Source organism: Ostrinia furnacalis, unplaced genomic scaffold (genome assembly GCF_004193835.3).
Source record: "Ostrinia furnacalis isolate ACB-3 unplaced genomic scaffold, ASM419383v2 OfSCF5444, whole genome shotgun sequence".
Lineage (NCBI taxonomy): Eukaryota > Metazoa > Arthropoda > Insecta > Lepidoptera > Crambidae > Ostrinia > Ostrinia furnacalis.
In genome coordinates this window covers 34,306-55,627 of record NW_021135683.1, presented here as the reverse complement: position 1 = coordinate 55,627, position 21,322 = coordinate 34,306, and the positions used below count along the sequence as shown (strand labels likewise).

The 21,322-nt window shown below is 35.0% G+C and overlaps 3 protein-coding genes across 5 annotated transcripts; 1 reads left to right on the top strand and 2 right to left on the bottom strand.

The window, feature by feature from the left end:
• The first annotated feature begins 419 nt into the window (after window positions 1-419).
• Window positions 420-8,267, top strand: ACBP (acyl-CoA binding protein). 2 transcript variants are annotated; one of them, XM_028316159.1, is made up of 4 exons: window positions 420-628; window positions 864-907; window positions 4,108-4,225; window positions 7,947-8,267. In XM_028316159.1, the coding sequence occupies exons 2-4, from the start codon at window positions 893-895 to the stop codon at window positions 8,084-8,086; spliced, it is 273 nt and encodes a 90-aa protein (XP_028171960.1). In that variant the 5' UTR covers window positions 420-628; window positions 864-892; the 3' UTR covers window positions 8,087-8,267. The 2 variants fall into 2 exon arrangements, with proteins under 2 accessions (XP_028171960.1, XP_028171958.1); XM_028316157.1 differs by lacking the exon at window positions 7,947-8,267 and adding an exon at window positions 6,624-7,034 and having other exon boundaries at window positions 421-628.
• Window positions 8,268-9,679: 1,412 nt separating this feature from the next.
• Window positions 9,680-15,592, bottom strand: LOC114361201 (superoxide dismutase [Cu-Zn]). Of its 2 annotated transcripts, XM_028316177.1 has the most exons (4): window positions 15,005-15,417; window positions 13,602-13,667; window positions 10,555-10,782; window positions 9,680-9,991 (listed from the first exon to the last, which is right to left on the bottom strand). In XM_028316177.1, exons 1-4 carry the CDS (start codon window positions 15,179-15,181, stop codon window positions 9,737-9,739), a joined length of 726 nt encoding a protein of 241 aa, XP_028171978.1. In that variant the 5' UTR covers window positions 15,182-15,417; the 3' UTR covers window positions 9,680-9,736. The 2 variants fall into 2 exon arrangements, with proteins under 2 accessions (XP_028171978.1, XP_028171979.1); XM_028316178.1 differs by lacking the exon at window positions 13,602-13,667 and having other exon boundaries at window positions 15,005-15,592.
• A 1,117-nt stretch (window positions 15,593-16,709) lies between these two features.
• Window positions 16,710-17,999, bottom strand: LOC114361198 (uncharacterized). Its single transcript, XM_028316175.1, has 2 exons — window positions 17,730-17,999; window positions 16,710-17,262 (listed from the first exon to the last, which is right to left on the bottom strand). Exons 1-2 carry the CDS (start codon window positions 17,917-17,919, stop codon window positions 17,084-17,086), a joined length of 369 nt encoding a protein of 122 aa, XP_028171976.1. The 5' UTR covers window positions 17,920-17,999; the 3' UTR covers window positions 16,710-17,083.
• Between the last annotated feature and the right edge of the window lie 3,323 nt (window positions 18,000-21,322).

Genomic DNA, 21,322 nt, shown 5'->3' with positions numbered 1-21,322 from the left:
TAAAACACATTATGTACTTACACATTCTTACCTGTTACTGTGGGTAAGTAGTTAGCCATATTAGCCATAAAACGGCATGTCTTCTTCATTTTGTATTTTCTTTTTCACACATTGCAATTTGCAATGGCCCTTCAGTATTCAAGTGTTTTAAATAAGTAGGTACCCATCTGTGCAGGGTACCGCTTGTAGGACAGGACAATGGACATTGGACTTCGTCTCCTTTTTTGAACTTATCTCCAATTTTTTTTAAAGATTTTTTTTGGATTTCAAACGATTTCAGAACATTTCTCATAAACATGAACCCTCCAATTCATCGATGAATATTGACATCTATTTTCAGTACAATAGAGACCAATACGATTTCACAGTTCTGTAAATGACTTCTGTCATCTGTCATCAACGTCATTTACGTCATATTTCAGTCTGAGACGGTCTCTCAAAAAATTTTACAAAGCCAGTTTTACAATTATTCGCTCGATTTTACCCTCCGTTTATATTTTACGGTGCTACATGAAACGCAACGATAAAGGCCGTTTGTTGAATAATCTCTGTACAGCGCGACGCGAAGTAGTTTTATTTAGTTCCTAACGGGTTACCGGGTCGTGCAGTCGTGTTCATTTCTACTTCAGTAAGTTGTGACGTGTTCATCATAATCGCTTTTTAATTGTATTTCACTGTTCAACAATAGTTCATCTTTGATTAAAATACCTTTGCATAGTCATTGTAAATCGATTTTATGTGTTATGTGGCCATCAGTTGTCGGCACTTTTTAGAGGTTATTTTGCGAAAGTTTTTTCTCCTAAGATAATTCAACGAAAAGTTTGACCTGTACATTGTGTAAAGTTATAATTTGCATTTTATAGGTACCCCACCTTTTCCAAGACCACACATCATGTCTCTCCAGGAGGTGAGTAATAAAATATATTTTTAAAAGTAATTGAAATAACTGCATAATAAGAAACAGATAAGTTTAAAACAAGTTTTTATCAATCATTTTTAGACCTGATAACTATTTATAAACAACACAGAAACCAAGTTACCAGGGTTAGATTATCATGTCTAGTTTCTGTTAAATTTTGTTTCAGTGCCATTATTCTATGAGTCATTTATATAAGATAAGTTATTGATTTGACATTGACCTGATAAAGCTGTGTATTTGAAAAATGAAATTTCATTTCTGGAATTTGTATCTATTTGTTAGTAACTTTTGATACTTACCTACATTATTTATTCAATCAATTTAATTTCTGATTACATTGTGTTTACTTATTGCAGTTTCTATTTTTGAGATTAATAATAATTATGTATGTTAATGTTATGTATTGTATCAAAATCTGTTCAACTATTAGCATTAGTGACTCACTGCACTAAATTCATGGAATCTTTCAATGATTCATCTAATAACCTCGTAGCGCCCACGGATTTTTTGGATCCTCTTTAACTACGACCCGACCGTCCTTCTTATAGGACTTATAGTTATAGTCCTATCAGCCCAAGATTTTGAGTTGAAATTCGTATGTGTTAGAGTTACCGGTTTGAAGTGAAACTTTCAGGGTATAATTATGATATGAGTTTTTAAATTCAATTATTTGTCTACCTTTTGTTCTTTACAAAGGCCATTGGGCCACTAATTCTAGATTAAAAGGAAGTATTAAGTGATGTAAAATTAAATAATACAAAAAATTAGTAGTGTAAAGAGTATTAAATTAATAATAATAATAAATATAATAAATATTTTTAAACAATTTCACACATAACGCTATCTAGCCCCATAGTAAGCAATTAATATGCTTGTGTTATGGGTGCTCGCTTAACGGATATACTACATTATATACGTTTTAAATACATACATATTATACTAGTAACACCCAGACCCATCACAGAAATTAAAATTCATCATTTCAATTTCTGCCCGGCTGGGAATCGAACCCGGGACCTCTCGGCATAGTAGTCCCTTTTAGAACTACTACACCAAACGGCCGACAAATAATTAATTAATTAAATTAATTATTAGTGAAAGATAAGTTGCATTTTTATATTAGTAATATTCCNATGATATTTTTAGTACTTGCTTCGACCCAACCGCCTTCACAAAGTACATATTATTTCAAACCAAGATTTCGCAGAATTTCTGCCCTAAAAATGCAAAGTAATTATCTCTATTTAAGTAATACCTATTCGTTAGCAACTTTTTGCATAAAAACATACTCGACAACCACGGATTATCATAAAAAAATGCGATTTACTAAGTACGTGTTAGTGAGCCGTCCATACCGCCGGCCATTTTTCAAAAAATCCCATCTGTCAATTGTGACAGCCAATGGTAGCATACCGGAAACTGTTCCCTAATATTTCGTTCAGAAATCGAATTAAATTATTTCTTTAAGCCGCGAAATTTCAAAAATCTAGACAAAGTTTAATAATATGGCCTTCTGAAAGGCGCATGGGCGGTAATTGAAAGTTAGTTGAAAAAAGTTCTGGGCTGTAGTCGCCATGTTTATTTTGGGTTATCAAAAGGCGCGTGGGCGCTACGAGGATAACTGCCAGGTGGAAAAAAATTAAGCAGACATCAACCTTTGTCCCACGATAATAGGTATTAATTCCTTTATCAGAAGACATTAGTAAGGATTGATGATTTAAATTGATTACTTTTTAACTTTTACAAAATAATGTATGTTTTCAAATCTCATACTTACCCAATCTTTGTATGAAACATGCTAAGCGCAATAAATATTTTATTGCCATATAAATATTTTACTTTTGTTATTTTCTGTTGCTTACGAGGTAAGGCACTATGAGCAAATAATATAATTTCACACTGCTCATCAGGTGTAACTATTTACTTTGAAGTCACTATTATTGCCCAAGAAATAAGAGTGACTTTCACTGTGCACTTGCACATTTTGACTTAGCAATAGCAACAAATTAATCAATATGTATTTTCCATCTTTAAGCTAAATTAGTAATTTTATAGTAAATGTAGTTCTCACTAGACATTGGTCAGGTATTGGGACTAATTAAGAGTCAAAAGTAACCAAACGTAAATTTTAAATATGTTTTAATATGAAATGCTTTAAAAAAAATTCCCTAAAGTAGTTTGTTGTTGCAAAAGGTGGTTATTATAAAACAGGAAAGATAAATTAAAATTGATAACAGAATTCTGATTGGTTTTATTAAATTGTAGGTAATAAAAACTGTGATGAAGTAGCATGTGATTGTAACATGACATAATTAATTAATTTAAAACTGGCACATTTATTTTTGGTCCAGATCTGATAGACGTGTGATCTTTTTAAGTGGCCCCTATGGTAACACATAACAGGAATTTTGTTTTCATAGGGATCACTTAAAAATTAGGGATTGATGGTGAAAACGGCCATTACTCTCTTTTGAATTGAATAAAGAAATATTATTTAGGTGTAGCATAATTAGGATGTTAGCTGGAACAAGTTACAAGTAGTGTTTTACTTCTAAGAAAACAGCTAAACTTGAACTTTGTACGCAGGCAGCAAACGTTTTTTGTAATTTACCATAAACCTGTCTGACCTTCAAGTACTTAAGGCAATTATGTATTTTTATGCAGACTTTAAGAGGTTTCATTCGCGTCATAGCTTGTATGACATAATACGAGTATGATGATAGTTTGTTGATTCGTCTTATAATAAGTTTTGAAGCGCCACGTTCTTGTGAATCGTTTGCGTGTTGTTTGCATATGAAATTAATATCGGAAGCTCTGTTGTCTAGTAGTTAGAGATTTTGACAGTTTCACCTCAATGAGGTAGAATAGAATAGATGTCCCAATAGAAAGAAAGAAAGAAAGAAACAATAGAATTGTTAGAAAAGAAATATAATCCCGTGATTCAGAGGATACGTAGGTATACCTTTGATCCGATGAGCGATGTCTTAAAGCTCAGCGAATGAAAATTATGTAGTTTGTGCCTGGTACAGTGTAAACTTTTTTGAAATTTTAACCCTATTCTGTACTGTATCAAGACTTAATTTTTATTTGGAAGTGCTGGTACTTACAATACAACCAGAGTCGTTATGAGCACCTTATCTTAGATTATAGTTTTTCTTGTAACAGTGCGTAACGATTTCTGATTCCAGCAATTCGATGCCGCCGCCGCCAAGGTCAAGAACCTAAAGTCCCTGCCCAGTGATGCTGACCTCTTGGAGCTGTATGCTCTGTTCAAGCAAGCCACTGTCGGCGACGCTGACCCCGCCAGTGAGTAGCCACGCCATTTTAGATCTTATCACCAGTAGACAAAGCGTTACAGTACAGGGATTGACCTCCAGTTAAAGACCAAAGCTCTTGGAACTGTAGGTACATGTTGGCCCAATGTTCAAGCAGGCCACCGTCGGCGACACTGACCCAGCCAGTGCGAAGCTACTCCATTTTCTACCCTATTACCTGTAGACAAGGATACAATCCAGATCTGAAGTTCAGAGATGACCTGAGACCTCTTGGGGCTGTATGGTCTGTTTAAGCAAGCCACCATCGTCAAACCTGCCAGTGAATATTCACGCTACTTTAAACCTTATTACCAGTAGACAAGGATACAATCCAGATCTGAAGATTCAGAGACACTGACTCTTGGAACTACGCAGGTGACGCAGACCGCACCAATGTAGCCAACTAGCCAGTGTAGCCACGTCATTTAAGTCCTTATCCATCATAATCATCAGATCATTTTAATCTGCACTGCAGGATGACTACACTCTAATTTGATATGAGTCAACGCCCATTAAAATCGTTTTCAATATGACGAAATCGTCATCAATAATGGCTGTACACAGTACAACCATTAGCCATAGGAATACTAAAAATACTGTTGCTAATTTCTACTTGGCGCATTAATTGTAGTAGAGGGAACTAGCTTAGATACTAGCTAAAGGGGGGAATATTCCCATAGAAAAAAAGACTTTATACACACTTTGTCACCACTGCAACTCCTGTATATCCAGGATCTACAGCTTGGCCTCCAATGAATGAAGATTGAGTAGGTTTAATATTCCTTTAGCAGCTAAAGAAATATTCCCCTTTTCAGAGCAATAAAATGCATATAGAAAACCAATTGAAGAACTTTGATCGCAAACGTGTACCCGAATTTATATTTGGAAATTATTGAGTAATGTTTCATAACAGTGCCAAAAGTTCATCCATTGTTTCGTTTAATAATGGAGTATTGTCGCCCGGCAAGGTCAAGGAAACGTGGCACTTTAAGTTGGCAGGAAAAGTCACTCCTTTTGTACGTATGCAAATACCTACGTGTTGGTAGTGCTTATCTTGAGGATTAAATCAAAACTATAGGAAAGGATTAAAAGAAATAACGGACTTTACTAGCATTTGCCCGCGGCTTCTCTCGCGCGTATTTTGATAAAAATTTTAGCCTAATCTGATGTAATATTTTCTAGCTAATTACATTTAGGTATTTGTTTTCAAAGAAAATATTAGACGCCGGTTTCTATTAGTAATTAAAGTAATTAGTGAGCATATCGGGTTAATCAGAAATTATCTAATAATACTATTAAGTTTCTAATCACGAGTATTTTCAAAAGAATTACGATTAAAAGTGATAGAAAAGTATTTTTTGCTATCGGATTGTGATATAAATTGATCGATGATTTTTAGGTCACCCCTTATCAACGAATGTGGAATATTACTATTGGAATAAATAAAATGTGGTATAGGTACAAAATGTAAAGACCTAGGTAGGTATACATTGGATTTCAAACATCATCCTTATTATTTTATTAGCATGTCTTTACTTTTTTAACTTAAACTAAGTCTGAATTGATAAGTGGTGTGTTTCCACTGTTTATTTAGTTATATTCTTTTGAATATCATATCATATCACGTAGCCACGTTACCGTGACGTAGCTAACGATCAAAGAAGAAAAGAAAGTCTATTAACCACTAAATACTCGATTCACTGGATCATCTCGATCAGTGCGTTGCATCACGCGTGGAATGTGTATCGTTTCCGTTCCGACAACATGCCCAAGCGTCAGGCATTGCTGAAGTTGCTGAGATTGTAACAGTGAAAATTTGAGAACAGTCTGATGAACTTGTAACTCAGATTGTTGTCATAGATGAAAGAATACGTTTCAATAAAAAATATGTTTATACTAGCTGTCCCAGCGAACTTTGTATTGCCTCATTTTTTTATATAGAAAATATGTGTTTTTTCATTGTTATAACCTTCCCTGAACTTTCACAAATATTTCAAGACAAAAATTTGCCAAATCGGTCCAGCCGAACGAGTTTTAGCGAGACAATCAAATATCAATTAATTTTTATTTATAAGAAAAAGATGTAAGTAACTGATTGGTTTGCTAAAAAAGTTGTCTTTGTCTATATCTAAAAATAATTTTCACATTTACATAAATTGCCTTTTGAATTTACATGCAACTAAACAGATGTCCTGTGCGTCACATTGGAATTTCGTAACAGTTACCTATACGATAGCCGGTGATATTTGTACAACCTACTCAACAACGGTAAAAGCCTGGCAAGTCTTAAAACTTTTACCAATCTCAGACAGTAGTATAGTATCGAGTCTCAATCTATTCAAATCGTTGCACAGGTTATCTATAATCCTCATGAATATCTGTCTTTCCAGACAAGCCCGGTTTCCTCGACCTGAAGGGCAAGGCCAAGTTCGAAGCGTGGTCGAAGAAGAGTGGCACTTCCAAGGATGACGCTCAGAAAGCCTACATCGCGAAAGTAGAGAGTCTGGTCGCTTCCATCGGCCTCCAGTAACCGTACACTAGTAATCGACTCGACGGGACCAGCCAACTGCGACGGAACACTTTTCCCGGGCGTTCTTCGCGACCTAACTGCCCATAACCGGTTTCACAACATTCTTGTCGGGTGCAAAATTAGCTTTAGTTTTTAATGGGCGGACCGCAAAGGGTTAACACTAAAGCCTTGCAAGTTTGTTATTTTTAAACAACTTTGAACAGGAATTGGAAGTCCGTCTCATTAAAATAAGTAATTTATTATATTGCTGGTATAGGCACATTAAGTTATTTATACGAAATCACAATAATTATGTAAGGACAACTTTTGTTATTTCTTTTTTTGAAATCACAATCTTGGTGCTTTAAAGTCATACTTTCTGCATTTCTTTGTTACAGTTTTGTATTATTCTTTGAAATAAATTATTTACTTTATTTTTATGGTTTTATTTTAATGCAGTTTCCTTTATCTACACCTATTCTACACTAATATTATAAGGAGGAAAGATTTGATTTTCTGTATCGAATAGGCTCCGAAACTACTGGACCGATATAAAAAATTCTTTAACCATTAGAATCCTATTATCCTACATTATTTCTGATGAACACACCTAGGCGGTACGAAATTCGAAGTAGATTTAGATGAAACGATTTAATTGTAATTAATACTAGCGAGATCTTTTAATTCTTGATTATGCTACGAGTAGGTAGATCAATCTTATCAAATGAGGAAACTTAGTTACTCAGTCAGTGATGATTGCATAATCATAATTATCATAATGGTCCAACAAATAAATTGTTACCATGTAGCTTTTACGAACATAAGTTACAATAAAATTGTTAGTCATTAAATTACTTAACTGTAACTGGACACTTACTCACAAATAACACATGTAATACATAACTAATTATGTGGAGTTTTCGGGGCATGTGTTTTTAATGACATTTTGTCCAACTGGTCAATTATTCCATTACACAATAACTTTCTAAGAAACTGGAAATATTTGTCCAGTCTCAATCTATTCAAATCGCTACACAGAGTACGAGTATAATCATAGATGTCCAACACAGTGTGTTGGCAACACTGAACCGTCCCAGCTATGACATTTACAGGAGGGCGCTACTATCAATGCTGGGTTATTAGTTCCGTTTTTTGCTAACTGACGTTACAGAATCGTGACTTCATATTATGTTTTTCTTTCCAGACAAACCCGGCATGCTAGACTTCAAAGGCAAGGCCAAGTTCGAGGCGTGGTCCAACAAGAAGGGCACTGGCAAGGAGGATGCCCAGAAGGCCTACATCGCTAAAGTGGACGGCTTAGTCGCTTCCATCGGTCTCCAGTAAATAACTAAATTAGCCTTAGTTCATAATGGGCGGACCTCAAGGGGTTAACACTGAAAGCCTTGCAAGTTTGTCAAAATATACTATGAACTGGAATCGGCCGTCCGTCTCATTAAAATAAGTAATTTATTATATTGCTGGTATAGGCACAACTAGGTTATTTATACGAAATCACAATAATTATGTAAGGACAACTTTTGTTATTGCTTTTTTTGAAATCACAATCTTGGTGCTCCAAAGTCGAACTTTTATCATTTTTTGTTACAGTTTTGTATATTCTTTGAAATAAATCAATTTACTTTATTTTTATGATTTTATTTTAATGCAGTCCTTGATAATATTTTATATTAACTTGCCTATAGGCTGGTGTAGATAGGGACGAAAGGATTTATTAGTTATAAATTATTAGAATGATTGGTTATCTGCCAAATGGCGCCTATAACTGATAAAATCATGATTAAACTCACATTAAACTGCAAGATCAATCTTATCAAAGGACTAACTTAGTTACGCGTGATGATTGTATTATCATTTTAGTATCATACAATAGTCCACAATTAATTGTTAGCATGTAGCTTCACGCACATTAAAATTTTAATCATAAAATTCGTTTATTTCATAATTGGAAAATTGCAAAGCAATTGATAAATTAACTGCCGTTTTCGGGGCAAGTATTTTTCATGTCACTTTGTCCAATTAGTACAAGAACAAAATTAATTTAATTAGATGTGATACGTAACCAAATTATCGCATATTATAAACAATACTCTCATTTTCTTTACTAGGTACCTACACTATGTCCATTGCCTTTATGGAAACATTTTATACACAGATGTTGCAATAGAATTTCAAATCAAATCTCTGAAATGTTCAATTAAAGAGGTATGCAGTTCTATTTCTTTTCAAAAATAAAGGAATGTTTTTTTTGAGAAAAAAATTCTTTCTACAATATTAAGAGTACTTTCCCTCCAGGTGTCATTACAAAATTCCACCCTGTATGTACCTATTATGTACAGTCGCGGAATGAAAAGGTTTGTCACCTTAGTGTCGGTTTTCGCTTGCACTAGATATTGTAAGAGTCAAACTTGCCAACATAACCGTGCAAGAAACAGTGCTGCTAACATTTAAATAAATAAATGACGTTTGCTAACGAATAAGGTTTTGCTTGTTTATTTTTCTATCCCATCAGTGCAATGTTACAAAATGTAGTTTTTTTTTAATAGAAATAATAATGGCAGTTTCAACCAACAAGAAGGTTTAAGTTTATCAATCATAATAATCTCCTTGACAAGATAAATCGTCAAACAACTTTGATCTGAATAATTTTGAACTTTACTGACGAACAGCTAAAGATTATTTTCTCTAACTCGAGATTATTCAGTAACATAGTTTCAAAAGGTAATATGTGCTCGCGATTCGTTGAAGGAATCAATTTGAAAACTGACGAACCTTTTCATTCCGCGACTGTACTTGGAGGTCAAATAAACAAAAGTTGAATGAAGAATTCCTCTATGTTAAGGAAAAAACTATTAGCAAATTCATTTATATTGGGAATTGCCTACAAAACATTAGAAGGCTCTTAACAAAGTCATTAAATTAATACAAATTCGTCATTTAATTCATCATCACCAATCAAACACAGCATCACTTAATCTAGTTCAGGTACCCAATGACCCCACAAGCCACAGCAGGGCCTGATGTACCAGTCATCGTGCTATCTTCAGTGCTGGACCGGCCGTAGTCGTCTTCATCTTTGGAGATGGCCAGCGACCGGCCCACGATGGACCGCGGGCCAGCTAGGGAGATCAGGTGGTCAACGATTTTCACGGTGACTGGGCCTTCCTCGGCTTTTATGTTGCCAAGGTCTCCGACATGACGGATGTGGTCGCGCGGCCCTCCGTGACGGCCCTGGCGATGAAAATGAGTAATTAACATTTTATAACCGTATATTAGGTATCTACCTACCCACTCATGAGACGAAATTTTTTTAAAGTTCCTGTAGTTAACAGTACATTAGACTATAGATTTGTTAGCAAAAATGCAACCAATTAAGTAGGTAAGGCGCCACAGTGATCACCTTCATATGCCATCGTCGCAATTTGTTTTTAATTGCTTGATAAGTACTGGTACTGCTGGTAATCAAGTAAAAATTTAAGTATAATCTTAAATGTTCTCGCGAGGTTGATAAATCTTAATGTGGCGTAAATAAAAATGTGATTTCAGAAGCATTAAATAAAACCCTTTAGTTGGAGAAAAATGTGCAAATAACAGCTAAAGCAATCTTAGAATAACTACCTACCTACTTACTTTTGTTGATGTTAAGGGTGTTACAGTTACTTTGGCCTTAATGATATTATAATGGTCACGACGTACCTACTTAGGCAGCTAGGTAAAATAAGCAAACTTATTTGCTGGCTGTGCCAGATTCATATTGTTCTGCAGTCTGTCAAGTATTTTAAAGTCATACTCACGTAGTAAGCAATGAAGTGCGGGCCTATATCGTTGCAATTATCATCGATGGCGCCAGTCTGGTGGACGTGGACCCCATGCAAGCCGGGGGCCAACCCCGTCACGTTGCCTTCCACGGTCACCGGACCATTGGGCACGATTTGAGTGAATATGAGAGTCCCTTCGACGCCAGATTCCGCGTCAGGGCGCAGGTGGACGATCGCTTGTAGCCCAGGAGCCGAGCGTGGCGCCTGAAAATTATACAACGGCAAAGTTACTTACAAGTTTAAAAATTATATTACGAAACTTTTTTGTTTGTGCATAATTATTTGATATCTTTAATCTGCAAATTAATGTAGGTACATTAAAACTAAACTTACAAAATGTTTAAACTATGATTGGATTACAAAATAATGCTTGTTTTTAAGTCAAAAGTAAAACATGGCTCATTACTGTAAAGTGTAAGAGATTGCTATAAATATTTATGTAGGCGTCAAAAACTTCGTAAACCTACTGCGTATTAAAACCTTTTGAGCGTTTTTCTGATATTTAATTTTAGCATTGAAGATTGTTTAGTGTCATGCTAGAGCAATTTATTAGTCTGTAATACTATAATCACGACTGGTAAAATTGTATTTTAAGAAAGAGAAACCGGTATAACATGCAGATAGCCCGAATCGCCAATTGGGGTTCGCTAATCGCACATTGCTGCGGGATAAGGGATTACTTGACCATAATTTGTAAAGGTTTATAGGTATTAATTTTCGAGCATCGTTTTAAGCTTTGAGTACAATTATCGAGTTTCAGGTTAAAGTAATAAACATTATAGACGTATATACTCAATACTCAATAAGTTTATTGCTTCCTTAATAGTACATTTAGGTGTTACATAGTTATATTTGGAGATCATTAAGGACCCTGTTGGGCGCTGCAAACTAAAAATGTATAAGAGAGGAGGCTTCTTTTTATCATAGATAGAAAATTATAGTTTAGGTACATCGCTAATGAATTTTATCGTCTAAATATTCTTTTATGGTGTAATAGCATTTTGTAGTTAGTAGCTTTTTTAGTCCTGTTATGAATTTACTATTATTATTTTCTTTTAATAAATGATCGGGCAATTTGTTATATATTTTTATGGCCATATTGTATGTGCTTGAAGAAGATAAATTTAGGCGGATGGTTGGTATTTTTAATTTATTTTTATTTCTCAAATTATATTGTGGACATGATTCTTCGCGTTTGGTAAAAAACTCAAAGTGGGAGCGGACAAATTTACAAATATTTAAAATGTAGATACAAGGCAAGGTTAGAATTTTGTACTTTTGAAAATAAGGTTTACAACTGTCTTTGGGCTTGATATTTGCTAATATACGGATTAGTTTTTTTTGCTTTATAAATAACGATTGAACATCTGTGCTATTTCCCCATAAAATAACCCTTGGTCTATTAGATTCGTCAATTACGCGTCCTTGGTCTCGTCAGGCCGGTTTATCATCAGCGTTTACCCGCACGCAACGGCATTAACACGGGACCTGTGACATAACCCAGACACATCAGCTCAAGGTGTTAGTCATCTCAAATGATAATAAATTAATATTGACATTATTGTGATCATTATAAGCCGTAGGGATCGACTTGCATAACAAATAATAGCATAATTATATTAAATGGCACAACAAAAATAAATGGCAAAACTATAGATCCAATATGCCTAGTGGTTAGCGAAGAGTGAGTGTTTCATCAGAATACCTTAGGTTCGATTCTTCAGGCGGGTAAACAGACTTTTAATTTGATTAGGGATTAGGATTTAAGCTGATGAATGCGGCTACCGATGTTAACACTCTAAAAACTAGATAGTTACATATTATATCTACAGTCGTAAATAAAATGGACTCTAATGAAAGATTTTCTAAGTTTTTAAAGACCCCACAAAAACGTTTAGTGACTTCAGTGTTAGGCACAGGCTAGATAGATTTGTTTTGAAAAACAAAAAAAAATTAACGGTCTTCCTGTATGACGGCGTTAATTAAAAACGTTCAAAACAAAAACGCTTCGGATTTTTAATTAATGAAGTGCGATGGGAAAGATATTCATAGCACGCAATTAATAAAATTTAAATTCATGTTTTGTTTCATAAGTCTTGGTCATTTAACACGGCATTTGAAAATTTTGCCATTAAATTGGCCATTGTCATAGCGATCATAGAGATTTTGTCATGCATAGGAATCAAGGAAGCTAGTATGAATGAGGAGGAAGTTAATAAAGATAATAATTACGGTAAGATTATTAAAAACTAATCAATGACGTCACAGCATGATCGCAAATTAATAGCAGTTTTAGTTACAAAAGACCTTGAAGGGTTACAGTAATTAGTTTCATTGTGAATTGTAAAGAAAATAAAATCAATATCATAGTTGTAATTATTTCTGACCTCAATCAACTTCTGTTTTACAGGAAAAACTATTTCAAAGGCTATGCAATTAATTTTACATAACTTCTTATTTACTATCGACTTGCGTTAAAAGAGATTAAAAATAATGTAAAGAACAAGACTTATTAGGTATGTTAGAAATTTTGGTTATAAGAAGGTAAGTATGTAGAGAAAAGAGAACTAAAATAAAGAAATGTAGAACATCTTTTGATAGATCTTATAAGTACAAGAAAATTTGATTTCCCTTCATCGTCTAGTAGAGAATAGGTATAAGGTAGGACTAGGTAAGTCCTAGAACATGAATAGATTTTTGGATTAGTCTTATTAATTTAACTCCTTGGCTGCAATTTAAGTGCACAGCACACTGTATCATGTACATTAGGAGGTTGTTATTTATTTCATTATTATAGATAAGACTGAAAGTTAATTGTTTTCATGCAGACCTAGAGTTAATTTGTTGAAGTATTCATTTAAAGTTACATGCCGTCAGTTAAAAAGTAAAGTAGGTTTTTACATGCGTTTCACACAAAAGATGTAAAATAGGAAGAAAGAGGTAAATCTCAAAGAAGTAAGAGACACACCCAGATTGCAGGGTGGTTATCGATTATTAATCGATTAATTTAATCGAGTACTTACAAAAGCCAGGTCGATTTGTTTCTCGGCCCGGCTGCCCGTTAGGGGGAACGCCGGTCGGCTAAGGTCCTGTAAATAAATACGCCTTTAGTTCTCTTTTCTCCAGCCTGAAATCAGTTTTTCACTATGATAATAAAATTACCATTCCTTTGTCATTGTAATAGTCATGTTATGCATTTTAGAATAATATTAAATATAGCGCAAGAATCGTTGATCGTGGGTGGAGTTTTCCCGCCAATTTTTCAACAATTTTGTGATTGAAGTAGAGCAATGACATTTCAATACATGGAGGATTTATTTTATATTTTATTTTATTTGTATGCAGTTTTTTTAATTAGTTAACCTATTTAGGGTAGTTAAGCTAGTTTGTCGGTAACCTTTAGTTTTCGGACAGCATACAGTTTACAAAATTAATTAAAAATAATTATCGTAGAGTTTTCCCGCCAATTTTTTATCTAGTTTTTTTAGCTTTGAAGTAGAGCTATGGTATGAAATGAATCCATAGAATATTCATTTAACTGTATTTGTTTTTTTTTTGTCGAGGGAAAGTATTATTGTATGTTTCTATTGTAGTTACAAATTGCTTTAAATTGACAATGACTGCCGGTCATTCGCGCAATTTTCTCTCTAAAATACTTTAATTTGGCAAACTTTTTATGTCAAATCGCAGAACCATTCAAGTTCACGGACCGGAAAGCAAGAAAAAAGTAATTGCTCGAACACAGAATCGAATTGGCGACTGCGGTTCAACAAACTGCCGTAGCGGTAAAAAGTTGACAGCTACAGGTCTTAAAGTTGTCAGTGCTAATCCGGATAGCTAATTAATTAATTAATATTATACGGATTAGGCTATTGACATTGCAGAAAAAAGGCGACATGAAATTATATCTTAAACGAATTATTAGTAAGTAGGTAGGTATACCTTGATTAATTGGTAGCTTTTTCTAACCCAGGATAAGGAGATTTTTATAAATCTGAATTTTCTTGGATAGTCTTTGAATTTTTAACAAGGCCGTGTCGTTGGTTTCAAACGCGACCGGTAATTACATCAATTTTGCGATGAATTTTAATTAGTTTAAAAACTATCTGGTAAATCTTCTTTCTTTTTTGCCTAATTGCTTAGTTAGTTTTTATACCTGAGCATTTTTGAATGATTTGAACGTAAATTTTAAAATATCTTATTTTTAAGCAGATTTTTAATCTCATCTGAATACGTGTTGATAATGCAGTTAACCTTTCCCAGACATTATTTACGAGTAAAACCAAATGTGTCTAACCAAACATTTGTAATACGTGCTCGGGTCACATAATGAGCGCATTGTCATTACAAGGTAAGGTAACAATTGACAATCAGTAAATCGAAGGATTCTTAGCACACAACATGAATAAAATCAAAAGTTACTTACATATAGATACGGTTCCATGAACACTTCGTAGACATTGCTCTGGTAGTCTTCAATCGCCGGCAGCGCCTTGATGACGAGGTTGCGACCGTACCCTGGAACTCCTTGAAAGCTCTTCCCATTGAGGGCAGAGACAAGCCACAAGAACTGGCCGAAAAACACGTGCAGCCTGAGGTTCATGAGGAAAACTTTTTGCGCGACTAGAAAAAGTGTGGAACGAGTTCAAATTCAAGAATGGAACGTGATGCGTGTTTACTTCTCAAGCAACTGGCATCCAATGATCGGGTCGGATGTTTTTTTCTTAATGGGTGTGCTAGGACGTCTGCTCAGGCCGTTGTGATTATGTGTTCTTCGTGAGATGCCGCGAAGCAGAAGGCTGTAATCGAGCCGTATGACGTAATGATAACTTAGACACGGCATTGTTTAGTGTATTGGGTGGAAGCTGGAAGTCAGCTGTCGTGTACAGGCCGTTATTAACAGCCTTCAAGCGCATAATTGCTGTGTACTGCCAGCTGATTAATAGGCGGTTTTCGTTTAGGAGATGTTTCACCACGTTTCGGCGATGATAAAGCAATAAACAACACATTATAGAGTCACGCACTTCCGAATAGGACTGGCCGGAGATGTGTTCAATGCTATTTTAAAAAAACACTGGATAATTTCAAATGTGTATGATGCAAAATTGTACAGAAAAAAATATCAGAGATAATACCTTCCTAGTGTCAATGTGAATTTTTTTAGTTACCCAAATACTTAAATCAATTTAGACATAACTAAAACCTTACGGATGACGAAAAATATCAATATTGATTTGAAATGATTTATGTAAATGCTGGCCATTGAACCCTGAAAAATATATTGTCGAATTTTCCACAGTCCTAAATATGTTTTGCCTTCGTATTATTTACTGCCTTATTTAGTGTTATGATCCATCGAACGGATCGAATCGTGAGTTTGCATTAAATTGTTTTTGCTCAATTAAGACAATTTAATTTACAGTCGGCTCAAATAAATCAAAAATATTTGTAATTAATCGAACATTTGAATTTAAATTGAACATCTGAACTTGTGTATGTTATGGTTTTGCATGAGGTCGAACAAGATTTAATTATTTTATAAAAAAAAACCTTGTTATATCTTAAAGATTTTTTTGAAAAAGTTTCAGCATCAAAATTAATGAGTACTAATTTACAATAAGCAATAAAATACAAGATTGTTTAGCAGTGACAGCAAGAAAGAGAATCCCTGAAAGACAGGGTATGTCTCATTGTAATCAGTGAAGGCTTTTATCCAAGGCCGACTGTACAAGGTGTGGTGATGGAGTGGATCAGTTATTGGTGTTTTTGCACGTAGGTGTTTAATCTTAAGTATTTAGTTCAGGTAATAAAACGATTTCCATATCATTTATCCTCATAAATGATTGTTATTCGCGATCCAACTTCCAACAAAAAATACCAGTTAATAAGAAATTAAGTAGGAAGTTATTTAGAGAACAAAAACTATTAACGGTAAAGCTTTTAATTAAACATAAAGGTACGCATTAAAATAACATAATAATAACATCGTCTAAATAATAAAGAACACTGTACAATGATTATCACCACGAGGTATCCTATAGACAGAACTAAAGGTACTATTTAAGTTGCTCACGTGTACGAGCTAGAAGCATCTAGAATTACGAAATCTAAGTATTCCTTACGTTTATGAAACAAATGTTATTCCACGCTATATTTTTCTAACATAACATGATTAGTTAAAAATATTTGGTAATAATAACTTTAATTCAAAATTATTTCAAAGGACTGATTCGTTGAAGTCTTTTGTAGAGACGCCAATTAAAATATATGTCATAAGTGTGAGAAAAGCTCCAAAGCTTTTCTAAGTTTTTACCCCTAAGACAGGGAAACAAAGCTTAAAATATTTTGGTTACTTTGAAGACTGTCCTGGTGCGACAGAACTAGGAATGCCGACCCCGAATAATGGGAAATGGCTAGCTAGGACAAATAAGATTGCGCGGGTTAATCCTATGTCTACTAAAACGTTTCTGGTGTCGCATCCACAGTTACGTGACCTTTTTTCCCCTCACCCGGGTTCAGGCGTGGGCCCCACCGAGGCGGCATGAGGGAGGGGCGGTGCTGGCTCTCCTTGGAGCTGGCTGAGGGCGCAGCGGACGGCTGACAGCATCTCAGGAGTTGACTTTCTTCCCCTGGGAGCGTGAGGTCTGTGCGGCCGGGATATGCGCTCGGCAGTCGCTGTAGCTTCTGGAAAAGACCACGTTTTTCTTGTTGGAGGTGAAAAGGATTTTAAAACGAAGCCTAGGCTGTCCATACGGTAAGTAATTCACAACGTTTAACTTAACGGAACACTTGTCAGAATAAGTGTCTCTACTAGACAATCTTGCTTTCATCATTGGTGCTTGCTTTTCGCTATTTACCGAAATTAACATTTGTAGACTTTTTCGTACTTATGTTGGTTCCTTATCAACCTTGACAACAACAGGTGGACATTGACAAAGTACTAGGTACATCAAGTTTTTCGTTTGGCTTTCTACGAAATTTCCATGAAGCTATATTAGATTTGATCACTATTTATTTGAAATAAGTCACATTTGCCTAAGGAACATTAGAAAAAGGTGTACTTAAGAAAGGTTATCAGCTTTCATAATATCTCGAAGCCTGACCTTTGTTAGCACAATGCCTAAGAAACTAATATCATGAAAGCCACTCACGATTGACCCTAGGCCTGTCCCGATCAGCATTAGCATCGTCCAGCCTCTCGCAGCAGTTGCAGAAGTAGCAGGGGACCCCCGGGACCCCACAGCACAGTGCCCCCCACATCCACCTATGCAGGGTGGTCCCAGCCCTCGACCACACGCTCGGTCGGTCCTGGTCGTGGTTGAAGACGAAGTCGCGATTCATTACAGCTACTCCATCGTGGATTCGCGGTGGCTGATTTGACAGTTGTGACGGCGATTGTCAGTAAAAGTTTTTTTTTCGGCGTGGCCAGGACTTTTTGTGGTGTCAAGTGGGGATGTCCAAAAAGGATTTGAAATAAAGGTTTTTCATGTAGGTATTCAGGTAGGGTAAAGCTGCCGGTTATAATACTAGGTTACGGTATTTGACCTGCTAGGATGTTAATATTGTTTGTTTTTTTTGTACACAAACCAGCGCTAAATGAAGGGTTAGTGAAATCACTTTACATTAAATTTTTTGTGGCAACAAATGGTTTTTTATAATAAACGACATCTGGCTTTTTCAGTTATAAAAACATTTCACAGTAGGTGCTATTAGTGCTTAGTGATGGTCATGGGAGCTGGTTCTATACAATGAATGTGCGGCGCGCAATAAGTTCTACTCCACCCCGGTAGATGGCGCAAATCTAATATTTTTTATGTAGAGTCCAACTTATTGGTAGCGTAACTTTTAATAGCGATGCTGACAAATGAATTGCAAAAATTCTAATTCAATCTAGGGGTGTCCACTTTGAAAAAACATCGATGTTTTTTTCGATTCGATATATTGAAACTGTACATCGATTTCTTTCGATGTATTGGAAGAAAACATCGATGTTTTGTATAAATCGAGTACTTTTTAAACATTTTTTATAATCCACTAATTTAAGCATTGTATTATTAAAAAACCGGCCAAGTGCGTGTCGGACTCACGCACAAAGGGTTCCGTACCATTGATTTATGAATTTTTTTTTTTTTTAATTTAAGTTATTAGTATGACAGATTACGCGGTAATAAGCGGTTTACGATTTACGAGGTATTAAAAAAAACTATTTACTAGATCTCATTCAAAACATTTTCGTTGGTAGTTTTTATAGTAATGTACATCAAATGTTTTTTTTTAGATTTTTCATTTTCCTATTTTNTATTTACTAGATCTCATTCAAAACATTTTCGTTGGTAGTTTTTATAGTAATGTACATCAAATGTTTTTTTTTAGATTTTTCATTTTCCTATTTTAGAAGTTAGAAGGGGGGGGGGGGGCAACTTTTTTCCACTTTGGAAGCGTCTGTCACGCAAACTATTCGGTTTAGAAAAAAAGTATTTTAGAAACCTCGATATCATTTTTGAAGACCTATCCATAGATATGTACCAAAATTTTTGAGTTTCAGTTTTAAGTATGGGGAGCCCCCAATATTTATTTTTTTTTTTTATTTTTGCATCAAAATCTTAATGCGGTTCACAGAATACATCTACTTACCAAGTTTCAACAGTATAGCTCTTATAGTTTCGGAAAAAAATGGCTGTGACATACGGACGGACGGACTTTTTGCCATTTGGCTACGGAACCCTAAAAACAGTAAAAGCCATACATGAGAAAAACCTTCATATTATATTAAAGTAAGAACAAAAAAAAAACATCCGCATTTATTTTTATAAGTTTGTTATATCCTAAGTAACTATTTCCAGTGTTCTTTTGGAAGACTTTGCAAAAACAACAGTTTATTTAAACGTTTGCCTTTCAGCCTATTTCTTTGTTGATTGACACAAACAAACTCGCCAACCGACACGCGTGACGCGACATTGACATAACTTTTTTTTTATTGTCACTAGAGACACTACCCATGAAGCTTAGATAAAAAAGGAGGCCACACTTGGAACAAAAACTTCAGTCAAATACCTACTTATCTCTATCTCGCTCTCTGTGGGCCGACCTCTCTTTTTAGTGTGGACTGTAGTATTGCTATCTCCTTAATTAAATGTCCTATTAAATTCTTCGAAATAGCCAATTCACTAACCAAATCAGAAGTTAAACAAATAAATAATTAAATATTTGAACTACGATTACCTAGTTAAATTAAAAATCACAAAATTGTCGGCCGTTTAGGCTAAATGTGTTGGCGAATCAGGTAATTACAATCCCAATTCCTGGGAAATCGGTACCATGTGGCAACATCAGCCCAATCCGGCCCATCGTGGCGGTTGTTTACTATTTTGTTTACTATGCAGTTAATTTCTTTTGAGATTTTTTACAGGACCTAATCATTGTTTTATCACAAGAAATGGTGCAAAATTTTGTAGTGCGTGGTTGCGGTAGTACGTGGTGTCCGGGAAGTGACTTAAGATTCCACGCGTAAGTGTTTATTTCGTGATTTCCGACATTGGATCATTGTAAACATAATTATTTCTTTGTATTTTCACAGTAATTTCTTCCTAAAACGTTTTACCAGTATTTACACTTATTGTCTGCCCACAGAGAGCGAGATAGTGATACATAGCTTGTGCTTCAAGTAGGTATTTGAAGTGTGGCCTCCATTTAATCTTTAGCTTCATGGACACTACTCACTGCAATCGTACGCAGTTGTGCCAACATTTTAAAAATACAAGTTGGGTTGTCCGTAAAAGTAAAATTTTAGTGGTTAGACTTGAGTTTTATGAAATTTTAATGTGTTATCATCGATTCGATGTTTTAACACTGAAAACTTAAAAAACATCGATACATCGAGTATTTCAATAGCTTTTCAAAACATCGGATCCATTCGATGTATCGCATTGTAAACATCGATGTTTTCAATACATCGATGTATATCGAATATCCCTAATTCAATCCATGTATTTAATTGATAAATTAAACTAGTGATCTTCATCATACAGCAGTTAATGTAGGTATAGAGCCCAGAACTATGAGGAAACTGAAGTAAAAAATGCACTTCAATACTTATTATTATCATCCTTGACCTTGACGATGATCTGTATCATACTTTGCCCTCGATTTTTATCAGGTAGATGTATTATTCATCTCGAACCGACCCAAGATTATGTCACGATTTACTTTATATTTGTGACGCAGGTTGATTTCTGTGGAATATCAATAAAAGTGATAATAAAAGTCATCGTTGACGACTTCCATTACTTTTATGCTAATACCTTGAAATCTTACCTACATCGTAAGAAGTCGGTTCAAAAAGGGACTAAATTAGTATAATACACTAAAGTCATAATGGTAGAGTATTAATTCATCCTTTTCAAAAATAATACAACATGACATAATTTCTCATGTAGAGATCGTCAGAGCCTACAATAATCTTAGTCTGCAGCTCTGTGCTTGAATAAGGAGGAAAGAAATGAGTAAAAGCAAGTAAAAGGTCGCCTACAAAACATTATCATATTCAAAATTTTTCGACTGTGATTTTGATATTGCAAAAAGTACCTACTATGGTAACTTTGATCACATGTTTTATGCCATAAAAACCTGTGAAACGCTATAATAGTGGTACCGATGCTGCACCCATCATCCTTCGCCTTGATTGCTGTTTGTTGACCCCCATGCTGTGTTGAGTCGCACCTATCGCCAGTGCGCTCAGTCACGT